We start from the raw sequence: 12,320 nt of genomic DNA, 5'->3' as shown, positions 1-12,320 counted from the left end.
ACTTTTTCTTTGATCTCCTGCACTGAACAGCCAGAAAAAGATACAAAGTTTCTAGCTTAATTGGCAGAGAGCCCTGAACTAGTGATGTGTGGGCCGACCCAATACCCGAGGGACCCGTGGGCTTACCGACCATGCCGACCGACCCGTGGGTTTGGGTCGACCATGCACTGCTCCTTGCGGCATCCGACTTCCGGTTTTATAGTCTTGCGTCTGCTCGCCCCGCCCCTTTTGTGACGTCATTGTGACGTCATCGGTGGGTCGGCGCGGGTCTATAAAAGGACCCCAGAAGCGCGGGTGCGGGCAGGCGCGAGCTGCAGCACGGCGGGTTAGGGTCGGTTGCGGGTCAGGAAAATCCTGACCCGCACATCACTACCCTGAACAGCTACCTGGTGCACTTGGATACTTTTGTAACAATTTTATATAAGCAAATAAGTAATTGTAACAATTTAAGATAAGTCTCTTGGGGAAAATGACTTGCAATTTAAAGGGCAATTCCCCTTCATTAGCAAAACTGTAATAACACATAAATACCATAGAAATGTGTACAGACTTTATAACCTGCCAAATTTTGTAAAATGAACATGGTAATTAGGGGAGGTGGACATAAAATGGGCATGGTCAAAAATTGCCTCGCTACACGTGACAGTCTTTTTGTCCTTCTTTCTACTGTATTTCAAAAATTTTGGGTGGTATGCTGTATATAATCTTCTGCCAGCATAGATATATATGAGTGGTCATGCTGCAGCTACTTCACCCATGCATCCATGTTTCATGTACTTAGTTCATCGTGGTAGTTATTGTATACCATCTACATTTTTATTGTGTTAATTGCAAATGTACTCACTGAATTTTCTGTTATTTATATAACAGTTTCACCTCTTCCAAATATTCCAGTAAAACCTATGGACTTACTCTCAGTGTCTTTATTGGAGTGCGCTGCCTCAGGTAAATACTTAGGACAAAACATAATAGAACTATAAGAGGCAGTAAAGTGTGTTAATTTTGTAGTAGCTGAAGTGACTACCATGACAAATCATATGGACTATTTTAGTTTAGAGTAATTTAGGTAATCCAAAGCATACTGGGCATTCTACTTGCATTTATAATAATGTTTTAATGTTTAATAATGTTTCATCTTGGTGCCCAATGATATGCAGCAGATACAGCACTGCAAACTGCAGAGTTTGAAGTTTTTTGAATATTTTTGCTAAAATGTCTTCCAATTTCTTACATACAAACACCCTAAATACTGACAGCAAGGGTTTACTGAAATGTGTGATGCCCAATATGCATAGATATACCAAAGTAGGTGGGCATGTGCGGACCCCAAATAAAAACATTGCATATGAATTATCTCCGCTGATTTGCCTTCTGTGAACAAAGAACCCTACTGTGTATTATGTGCCACAAGACCCTCCGAACAGCACCATATATTTTTGGAAAGTACACATTCTGGCGAATCCAAAATATGTAATTACGTCTTTCTACTTCAAACTACCATACTGCAAAGCTACACTAAAGGCAGCGGTTTTCATGGCATATATTAAAATTGTCTAAAAATATTGCAATTGGCCACATTTATCTCACCCAATTTCTTACATACAATTATAAAATACCCTAAATATTGACAAGAGCATATGAACTCTCTACTGCCGATTTGTCTTCTGTGAACAAAGACCCCCACTGTGAATTATGTGCCAGAAGACCCTCCTTACAGCAAAAAGAACCCCCAAAACCATACATTTTTGAAAAGTACACATTCTGATGAATCCAACAAAGATAAAGACGTCTTTCTACACCGAACTACCAAACTGCAAAGCTTTTCTAAACATAGATTTTTACAACATTTCTGAAAATCGCCTAAAAATGTTGCCGTTTGCCGCATTTATCTCACACAATGTTTTATGTATGTAACGCTTTTTTTTGGGCTATCCTGCCAATTAGGGGTTAAGATGTCCAGCTAGTGTATGAGCATGGGTTACACTGTGAAACTACACTCAGAGCGGAGCCTACGCTAAATGGAAGCTTCCCCTTTAAGATAGTGGAAAACTACAACCCACAGGCTAATTAGTGTTAAAGATAGATTAATTGGACGCCAGGAGGTTCTTAAATGGTGAAACAAGTGAGATGGTTTATTAGCACACAAATATGCAAAGGCAATTGACCACAGGTTTGCTCACGCAGGAGCTGTAACAGGACTTAGCATATCACAGAGGAGGAAGGATAGCATGATGATGATGCAGCATGTACAGATGTCACTCCTCCAGTCAAATAGTAGAATATCTCACTCTCAAAGACCAGCGACCAATGTGAAACAGGATCAATCAAGTAGGGGTCAGGCAGTGCTCTGCTAAACTGAATTCCGTATCACTGATTTCCCTACACTAAAGGCAACCTTAGAAGCCTTTGGGAGGCTACTCCCTGCTATTCTCCTTGATGGAGCACACAACTGCTCATACTACCTAAATCTGGCTCTCTCTCTCTCCTAGAGAGACTATTACAGATCTGCCCTAATGATAGCTAATCCTCATTCACGGGAGAGCCTGGTTCCCGACTTCAGCACCAAAGGTACAGGTCCCTTTGGGGTAAATGCTTTACTGGGGCCTTGGTGATCCCAGGCTCAATGGGAAACACCTAGCAGCACAGACACCAGGAGCCAAAGAGGAAGAGGCCACTCCCTGCACAACACTATATAGCAGTGTAGCAGGGGAGTGTCATTACACGCTTTGTCCAATAGGTCAAGATGTTACACTTAACCAATATAAAGGGCTGGGCCCAATAACAAGGGATAAGAGAACTTAAAGAAAGGTAGGGGATTAACTCTATAGGAGCCTAATAGATCCTATACCTATAGGATCTATTAGGCTCCTATAGGGTGAAAAATCACCCTAATCACCCTAAATATGGACTTCAGAGATCTACTGAATAGTTTGATGGCCAATATGCATAGATTTACCAAAGTATATGGATGTACAGACCCCAAATGAAAAACGTGCATATGAATTTTCACGCTGGCCAACTCAGTTGCTGAAAACAGACTGTGCATTATGTGCCGTAAGAACCCCAAACTTGAAAAGACCCCCAGAAAACCAAATATTTTTGGAAAGCACATATCCTGATGAATCAAACAAAGTAAAATACACTTTTGTATACCAAAGCGCCAAACAACAAAACTATACTAAAGATACACATACAATAATGCAGGGATAAAATTGCAATAAAACCACAAAAATTTTCTATATCAATGAAATAACAAAATCATTTTTGATCCAACACTGTAATGAGTGGCCAAAATAGATTATCCAATAGTCACGCTTCCAAAATAAACAATTTTTAGGGGTAAATAAAAATCACAAAATGGTAAAATGAAAAAATAAAAACCCTTTGTAAGTTTTTTGTGTATACATGTGTGCACACTTCTAAAAGTTTTGTGACAGTTTTAGTCTTTACTAAAATGAGTGTATAATGTATGTAAGTGTATATGTTTCTAAGTAAAGGGCATTAACCATTTCTGGAGCAGGAGGGACGCTCTCTTCACTGGAGGGTTCCTGGAGCAGCTGTCTGCAGAGTCTTGCACAGCAGTAAGTCGGTGGGCGGGACCAGCACTATGAAGAGACAGGCAGAGCAGCAACGCAGGATCTGCTGTGTCTGCTTCTTTAAAGTCAGCCCTGAGACCATCCTGTCGCAGGACTGACTTGACAACCCCCCAGCCTCATTGCCCAGGGGACTATCAATGCTGCCAACTCTCTGCGACAATGTAGAGAGAATCGCCAATTTCCGCAAGCATGCATTCTGCAAACATTGTATGTGCTTGGCAGTTAAAGCCCTTGCCTGCACATACACCAAAAGTGCTTGGTAGGCAAAGGGTTAAATCTAAAGCTTCTGTCCCTTTAACCAGTCTAGTTGTGTGCCTCTGTACTCTCTTCAGCTCATTAATATTCTTTTTAAGGACTGGATCCCAAAACTGCACTGCATAATCAAGATGAGGCCTTAACAGAGACCTATAAAGCAGCATAATAATGTTTTTCACCCTTAATTGATCAATTAGATTTTTTTTTGGAGAAAGCACTAAGTTTCTAACATTTTACCTGTCCCACGTCCTGTGGAGAAACAGCGGAAGATTACCATCTGCATATCAAGGCCTTCCTGTACCCAGATCTTGTTCATGATGCGTATCATCTGCAGTGTCAGCATATCCTGTCGAAGGTCATCTCCATACTGCAAATGAAAACAAGCCAGTACAAATAAATCTGAAAAGCAGCTTTTAAAGTATAGGTACTGTATAAGATCAGAAAGCTATCCAGAAAGCTATTTATTATGCTTTTATGCTATAATTATGGGAAGACCAGCTCCCATTGACTCCTTTTTAAGCAAATAATTATGATTTTTAAAAGTGATTTCTTTTTTTTTCTTTGTAAAAATGAAACACTACTTTGTACTTGATCCAAACCAAGCTGCACGAATCTATATTCGTAGATATATTATTATATATAATCCTAGTGGGTTTATTTAATGTTTAAATTATTTTTAGCAGTCTTAAGGTATAGAGATCATAATTACGGAAAGATCCGTCATCCACAATGTCCCAGGTCCTGAGCATTATGGATATTAGATCCAGTACCTGCATTCTGTTGTGTGACAGAAGCTTTTACAAAAGCAACATTATGCAGCTTACATAACCATATAAGTGGAAGCATTTAAAGCAGTAAAAATACTGGTGATGTAAATAATTTTATCACCCAAAAATATATAGGGGATTTCCTGACTTCTGGAGCATATACCATATTTTAAACTAAGACAGCTGCTTTTATATGGGCTGGAAGGTACACTAAATTAGGCTGTGTACACACCACACAGAAAATGTTTGCTAGTGCTTGCTTGGGTATTCCCCACCAGGCCCACCTTACGCGTTTCGCACCCTCCGGCACTTTGTCATAGGTGTATACACCTATGACTAAGCGCCGGAGGGTGCGAAACACGTAACGTGGGCCTGGTGGGGTCAGTTTGTATCTGAGTTTTAATGCTAATTTAAATAAAATGACATTTTTTTTACTGAAAAAAGCCTTGGGACAGTTATCTTTGGATAAAGGAATTTTTTATAGCTTGCTTTAACACATTGTTCTGGGAAAGTACCTCACTCTCTCCCCACCTCAAGGGTAATAGATCTAATGCACTGGTGTAAGCATCTTTTACAGATAACCTTGGGAGGCCCCTTTATCAATTTTTGAATTTGTGGTTTTTCAAAATTTTATTATTTTGTGGTTAAACTCAATTGGTCTTTGAAGAAAAAAACTTGATTCTGATATAAATGTCATTGTTCCAAGCATTTTTTTTTACCAAATCTGAATTTTAAGGGGACTATTTAAATCATATTCTTAGGTTAATAAAATTAGTGGCAATTCACTTAGGAGCATTTGTTCTCCTGACGATGTCCTAAAATTAATATCCATAAAAAAGAAATCCATAAATGCGGGCCAATCATGCCCCCCCCTGGAAACTTTTCTGTGGACACTGTTTGTAGTGTATGATTTATGATTCCAGGGAATTCATACCAGGTTTGAATATTATAACAACCATGATAACTGTCACCAGTTTCATCAAGAGTGTTCAGATAATAAAGTTGATTATATTTCTTGAATTTGGTACCATTCTGTTGGATCAGTTCACTCCCATCTTGCCGAAATGTAACAGATGCACCGTTGCTCGTTGCTTGTTTTCTCAACAGAGAAAATGTCTTGTGGATATGTGGGGATATACACATTTAGTAATGTTGTCTTTACTATGTTCCCCTGTTCCCCTTGCTGTCAGTCAGGCACATTTCTGCGTCACCTCTCCTCAGCGCTACACCAGAAGTCTTTTTACCGTCCACCAACTCCATGTAGTGGTTCTCTGGCTTGAATGTCTCATCAAATCTTTTATACTTTTTAATATTTGTAATTACTGTATATGTGATGTTGCTACTTTATCCACAATTAGTTCCTTTGGTGTTAAACTGTTTGACTGCCTCTCGTATATTTTGTAGGCAAATGTTTGCTCTGTGTGATCAGCTGCTTGCTTTACATTGTCCCGTCCCTTGTGTCTATAAAATGACACTTTATGTGTCTGGCTCTTGCAATAGTTACACATAATGACCTTCTTTTATTTAGTTTGTTTCGGCATGTGTTAGCTTTTTTTCGCAGTTGTAGCAGACAGGGTTAATGTTGCCTCTCTCCCTTACTGTTATAACAGGGGTGCTGACCTGCATCACATTATCAGTGTTTGGGCTAACAAGGTATTTCTCAGTGTCCTCAAAACTTCTTAATTACATTTTAAACTCAGTAAAAGTCACCTTTCCATCATCTTGTGTGATATGGATAGCTGTGTCCTCTGTGAGCTCATGCAGGATGGTTTCTTTAAGATTCATCGGGCACACGTGGCCTAGAAAGTTTGTCTCCCATAGTTCATAGTTCATTAGATCACCTTACATGTGTTTGTATGGAAAAGATTTAAGCACTTACACTTTTAAGGAAATTAAGCAATAATATTGGTGCATATGCACTTTAATTTACTTCATTCAAGGTATTGCACCAGTGGCTTGTTTTATGTGCTTCCCTACAGAATTTTTTTTCTATGGTGTACATGAATGTGTCATCTGCTGCTTTTAATCCTTTCCCATGTTTAAATTTCAGAAGGAATTCCTCATGGCTTAACCTGGTCAAGCAAGTTTCACCTTGGAACATACTCAGCCATAACCTTTGACAAACAGATTCCTTCCTCTTGGGCTGGAGGCTCTAGTCTGACTAGACTTACTTCATAAATACTGTAGGTTACCTGCCTTAGTGCCCCTTCCCTCAAAACCTGGACTATCTTAGGGTATCCAGTGGTACCTGCTGATGATGATGTCACACTCCTATATTATTGTTCTCCTCTGAATAAGGCAACAATGTTCTGACCTTTAGTGATAATGTAGTGTATTCCTTTGAACATGTTCTTACATACATTTAAGTTATTATTTTGACATTTGTTTTGCTGCTGGATTACACTGTTAAAGACTTAGTGGTTTGCTAACGTAACATGCTGAATTATATGTGTACGTTTGCACTGTAACCTTTGGGAATAAATACAATTCTGTATGTAGATTCCCCTGGATTCTGTTCTCAATCTAGCTTGGTCATTATCACCTTGACCTTGAGGAAGAACCATCTCATTGGTTATATGGGCACTTTGTTTTGCTGTGCTGTGAAACCTCTATGTTTTCACAAAGGTAATGCCCTTTGATGTCTGTAAATTCCAATAATATGTTCCAAAGATTATAAAAACTCTGTAATTTTGTTCTGACTCTTCGTGAGTTCAGAATCCACAGAGCTTGTGTCAAATAAACTGTATCATTTCACCTTAAGTGTTCTCCCATTATTGAAGTTCCACAACAATTGGTGGAGTTAATGTGGGCAGTAGTGATGGGCGAATTTATTTGCCAGGTGCGAATTTGCAGCAAATTTCCGTGTTTCGCGGCAGGCGAATAAATTTGCAAAATTGCCGCAAAAATTCACCGGAGAAAAATCTATGGTGTCAAAGTATTTTTGACGCCGGAGTCAATTCCGATGCTGGCGACAATTCTAGGACCCCATTGGCTGTAATGGGTGTCAGAATTGTCGCCGGCGTCGGAATTGTTGCTGGCGTCAGAAATATTTTGACGCCATCGTTAAAATTAGCGTTTTGCTAATTTTTCGCCGTTTCACAAATTTCACGGGAAATTTGCAAATTTTTCAGCAAATCGATATGGGAGAAATTCGCCCATCACTAGTGGGCAGCCTCAATATCGCAGATGTTACCCAGCCAAATTGATAGCCGGTAGACGAACGAGACAGAAGCGGCCGCCAAATAAAGATATCCTTGAATCTGTTAATCTTTCCTCAATTTTGCCAAGGATTGGATAACATGGGACAAGCATCCTGATCCAGAAGGCTACTTAAGGTATTTGTGTTTTGTTCTAACCATTGTCTGGTATGAAAGTGTGTATGTGTGGAAACTAGAGGGAGAAGTGCACAGGACCAGCGTCCTCGCTGACGCGTTTCGCCCAACTGGCTTCCTCTCAGAGTGATGACGTCCCCTCCTGCTCATCACTTATTTATCCTCCACAATCGTTTCACATATCTTCAAACAACTTTATTAATAAAAGTGTATTATATTCAATCACGGATTGTTTTGTTAAATAACAATTTACGGAGAAAGTAAAAAGTGGTCAACAAATGCACTGTTGTTATAAATAATCACTAAGGGTGAGATCTGGATTTCATTTTATAAATACTACACTATATAAAACTTTCTGTTATCTCCCCCTGGATAAACTTTGGTTTTTTGAGGCATACAGCAATTCATATTTGAAGAGAACTTCTAAGGGTTAATATTTAGCTGAGTGCCCATACTTTACTAACGCAAGGTCTACTTTTAGAGATGTTGTCTAGTGATGGGTGAATCTTTCCAGTTTCACTTTGCCTTAAAATTCGCAAAACGGTGAAAAAATGTGCAGAAACAAATTTTAACGCGGGACAGTTTTTATTTGCGCAACAATTATTACAAGTGCCCTTTTACGACTGTTACTGTTGGACCAGTGTCTTTGCTGAAGACAGGAGCTGGGGTATAATTCTGTAAGGGGTAAAGAGTGAAAACAAGCTGGACAGTGTCCCCACCACCCTCCAAAACCCAAACGAATGCAGAGGCCCTCACCTCACTGCTAGTGGTGCGGTCGTACAGACAGGTGCAGAAGGTTTCCTCTATAGTTGGAGCTTCAGGGGTCAGTGCTACATCCCACCGGGACACTTTTTTTGCTCCCAGGCTGCATGAGCTAACTCCACCCTCAGCCTTCTGCCCTCAGTCTTCTGCCCTCAGTCTTCCACCTGCAGCCTTCAGTCTTCCGCCTACAGCCTTCAGTCTTCAGCCTGCAGCCTTCAGTCTTCATCCCTCAGCCCTCAGGCTTCCACCGACTGTTGGCTGAAAAGAGAGATCGGAAGCCTGAGGGCTGAAGGCGGAAGCCTGAGGGCTGAAGGCGGAAGCCTGAGGGCTGAAGGCAGAAGACGGAAGGCTGAGGGCGAAAGACGGAAGACTGAGGGCAGAAGACTGAGGGCGGAGTTAGCATGACTGACAGCTGAGAAGGGAGGGTACAGGACGGAGGTGTGAATGCAGATTTGGATGATGAGTGACGCTAAAAGCACTCGATGCGCAATACAGAAGGCATAGGACATCGCAGGAAGGATGGGTATTTTAGCAGCAGGATGTCCTAAAATGCATTCCGTAAGAATATCTGATCCAGCATCTGCTTCCTCCCCTTCAGTCCGCTCCAGCGGATCATGCCAGGTACGAACTCCTCAAGCATCGGTGCCTTGTTCGGTGTGGGCTGCGGGGAATGACGGTGTCCCTGCACTGCTCAGATCGCCTCCCTTCTTGGTGCTGCTTCTACGTCCCTTCCCAAGCTCTAGGCCCTTCCACAGCAGGCTCTGGAGTGAGGAAGGGGGGCTCTCCACCAGTGCCTGCTCCATCACCCTCCTCCTCCTCCCCGCTTGTTGGTGGGGTGGCTGAGGTGACAGGGAAAGTCTGCCTTCATCTGCGATGCTATAGGTCAGCTCGGTGTTAACCCCTTGTCCACAATCTTGACCTTTATGATCGCGCTGCTTGTAAGATGCGGGGATTTTCAGGTCCAGCTGCATCCTTCATGATCACAACCGTGACCACGTCCCTTTCGAACACTGGACTGCTGTCATTAAAATCCAGTACTCGCACATTAACCATTGCTTTGCCAGAGGGGGGTGGGCTCCCCCCATTCATAGCCAACAGCTCCAAGGTATAGGAATCCTGGTACCCACTGGCACTCTCAGACACCTCCACAGGTATATCGGCGCTGGGGAAGCGAGGGCTCACAGGACGATTGTCATTAATGTCTCTCACCTCACCATGGATCAACTTAAACTGTTCCTTGGCCAGACTGACCACTTCCAGAGCAAGGTTACAATGAGGGAACTGCTTGTAGATCCGCTCCCGGTCTATCCGCTCCGAACGTGGATAAGGTGATTGTTGAGTTACTTCCCTTGTCCTCCAGATGCAGAGCTTATGTAAAAGTCACTATTACCGTGCCAGGTTCATTCTCCGTGTAAGTCCTATAGCCCTCTTGGACAGACACACTGACAGCAAGAAACAGAAACACAGTGAATTTTTTAGTTGCCAAATTTTTGCAGAGGTTTCGCGAAAAAATTTGCAGGTGGCGAAATGCGAAAATGTGAAAATTCGCAGTGAAACCATGCCTGGCGAATAAATTCGCCCATCACTAATGTTGTCCCATTATGATCTACAGCCATAAAACAATTGTTAGCATTCTGTTCCATGGAAAATATTACTTAAATTTTGATTTAAAAAATTTACATTTCTATATTTAACGAACTAAAGCTATATTCAAACTAAAGCACTGCGTATCTTGTCGGCGCTATATAAATAAATGATGATAAATATCTGAATGAAAAGTATGAAATAGGGTGACTTAGACAAGCTGTTGAGATCTACTGATCACCAGTTAAAGATGTACTGGTAGATCCTGATCTATCTTTTGGGCACCCCTGATTTACCCAATATACAGGTGCTTTTCAGGGCCTGATGCCGCCGCTCCTCCCACTCAGTGCTTCTAACTTGTAGCATTATAGTGGGTCGAGGAGGGGCAGCATCACTAGTGCAAGTAAGTACTATAGCGCTCGATGCACTAGTGAGACAAATTTCCTTTTTAAAAAACAAAAATTTGTCTCTTAAAGTTACCAGAGGCGGCTTTTTGCCGTCCCTGGTAACTGGCCGCTCCGTGCTGCCTGAGGCAAGATTCTCAACTTGCCTCATGGCCGGAGCGGCCCTGCCAATATAGGGGCAGATTTACTCGAGGGCGAAGTAGCTAGCGCAAGCGTCAATTCGCTTGCGTTACCATCCACAGGGACATCACTAATTTACTAACGGGTGCAGGCGTCACTTTGCTAACGGAAGAGACAGACGCTATCGCCAGGCAAATTTTCGCTCTGATGAATTGACGTAACTACGCAAATTCAGTAAAATGCAGATTTTACTGAACGTTACCTCTTTCGTCAGACTTGCCTTCACCAGCTCAGACCAGGGGAAGTGCACTGCAGTGCATAGATCTTTCTCATCATATTTTTCAGTGGAAAAAGTCCAAAAACATGTCTTAAACATCGCCAGCGTTTGGCACCCACGACGAAACTACTCATTCCAGTGAATTAGCGTTGTCTGAGCAAATTTTCGCCTGCAGATGTGTAGCGATGGCTGTGAATTGGTCTCTGGCAAATTTTCCCTCAAATAAATATGCCCCATAGACATCTGCCCCTATATACCTTTAGTATATCATATCTCACAGACAAAAATCATACAAAATTATAAAAAGTTTGGAGAGCCTGTCCATCACTTAAATCATCCTCTTTGAAAACAGTGGTTTTCAAGGCTACATTCAAAAATATAAATAAGAAATGTTAATAAGAACACAGCATATTACCAAAAGTAATCAATAACTAAAGGTATAAGCTATATTTTCCCAAATGCTTGTGACCCAGTGTTTTCCACAATTAGATTATTTCTGTTTTCTGTCATTTGGATCATCATATCCTAAGCTAAGATACATTTAAAGATCATGTAAAAGGTACTCTTTTTATTACAGATAAAAAGGAAATCATTTTTAAGAATTAGAAATATATCCTTGATCTCAACCAAAAATTAACTAAACCTACCACTGTTCTGATGGAATAACCTGGCAAGCACTAAAAAATTGCTAAAAATTGGGTTAACAATGAAATATACACAAACAGATATAAAGATGTTACCCCATAAACTTCTCTAGCCTATTTACTGAAATTCTAAAACAATGCCAAAACAATGTTCTACTTCATTATGAAAGAATCTGATGTCTGCATTTGTGCCTTTTGAGTGCTTTGTGATGGATAAGGTATGTGAGAGAGTTAAGCTGTTCACATATTTTGCCAAATCGTTTGATACCGTGCCCCACAAATGACTGATTTCTAAACTAAGGTCTGTTGGGCTTAATTAAGTCGTTTGCACATGGATAGGAAACTGGCTACATGATCAGGTACAGAGGGTGATTGTTAATAGTAGATTCGATAATCGAAGTACTGTCTCTTTAAAAAAACTTTGCTTTCAATGCTTCGCCAAATTAAACCTGCTGAAGTCCTATGTTAGCCTATGGGGACCTTCTAGAGCATTTTTCTAAGTTTTTGGAAGTTGAAGTAAAATCATTCGATTGATCGCTGAAATCCTTCGAATCGCTCGATTCGAACGATTTAATCGTT

The 12,320-nt window shown here is 41.0% G+C and overlaps 1 protein-coding gene across 1 annotated transcript in view; it reads right to left on the bottom strand.

Moving 5' to 3' along the window:
• LOC108708909 (phosphatidylinositol 4-phosphate 3-kinase C2 domain-containing subunit beta) overlaps positions 1 to 12,320 on the bottom strand; it is a 212,392-nt gene that overhangs the window by 194,251 nt on the left and 5,821 nt on the right. The window contains exon 3 of the mRNA XM_041584723.1: positions 4,089 to 4,218. Coding sequence (XP_041440657.1) covers positions 4,089 to 4,218 — 130 coding nt within the window. The remainder of the gene's footprint in view (positions 1 to 4,088; positions 4,219 to 12,320) is intronic.

Source organism: Xenopus laevis, chromosome 2S (assembly GCF_017654675.1).
Source record: "Xenopus laevis strain J_2021 chromosome 2S, Xenopus_laevis_v10.1, whole genome shotgun sequence".
In the NCBI taxonomy this organism is placed as follows: domain Eukaryota; kingdom Metazoa; phylum Chordata; class Amphibia; order Anura; family Pipidae; genus Xenopus; species Xenopus laevis.
The sequence above is the reverse complement of the archived record's forward strand: the minus strand, read 5'-3'. Positions and strand labels throughout refer to the sequence as shown.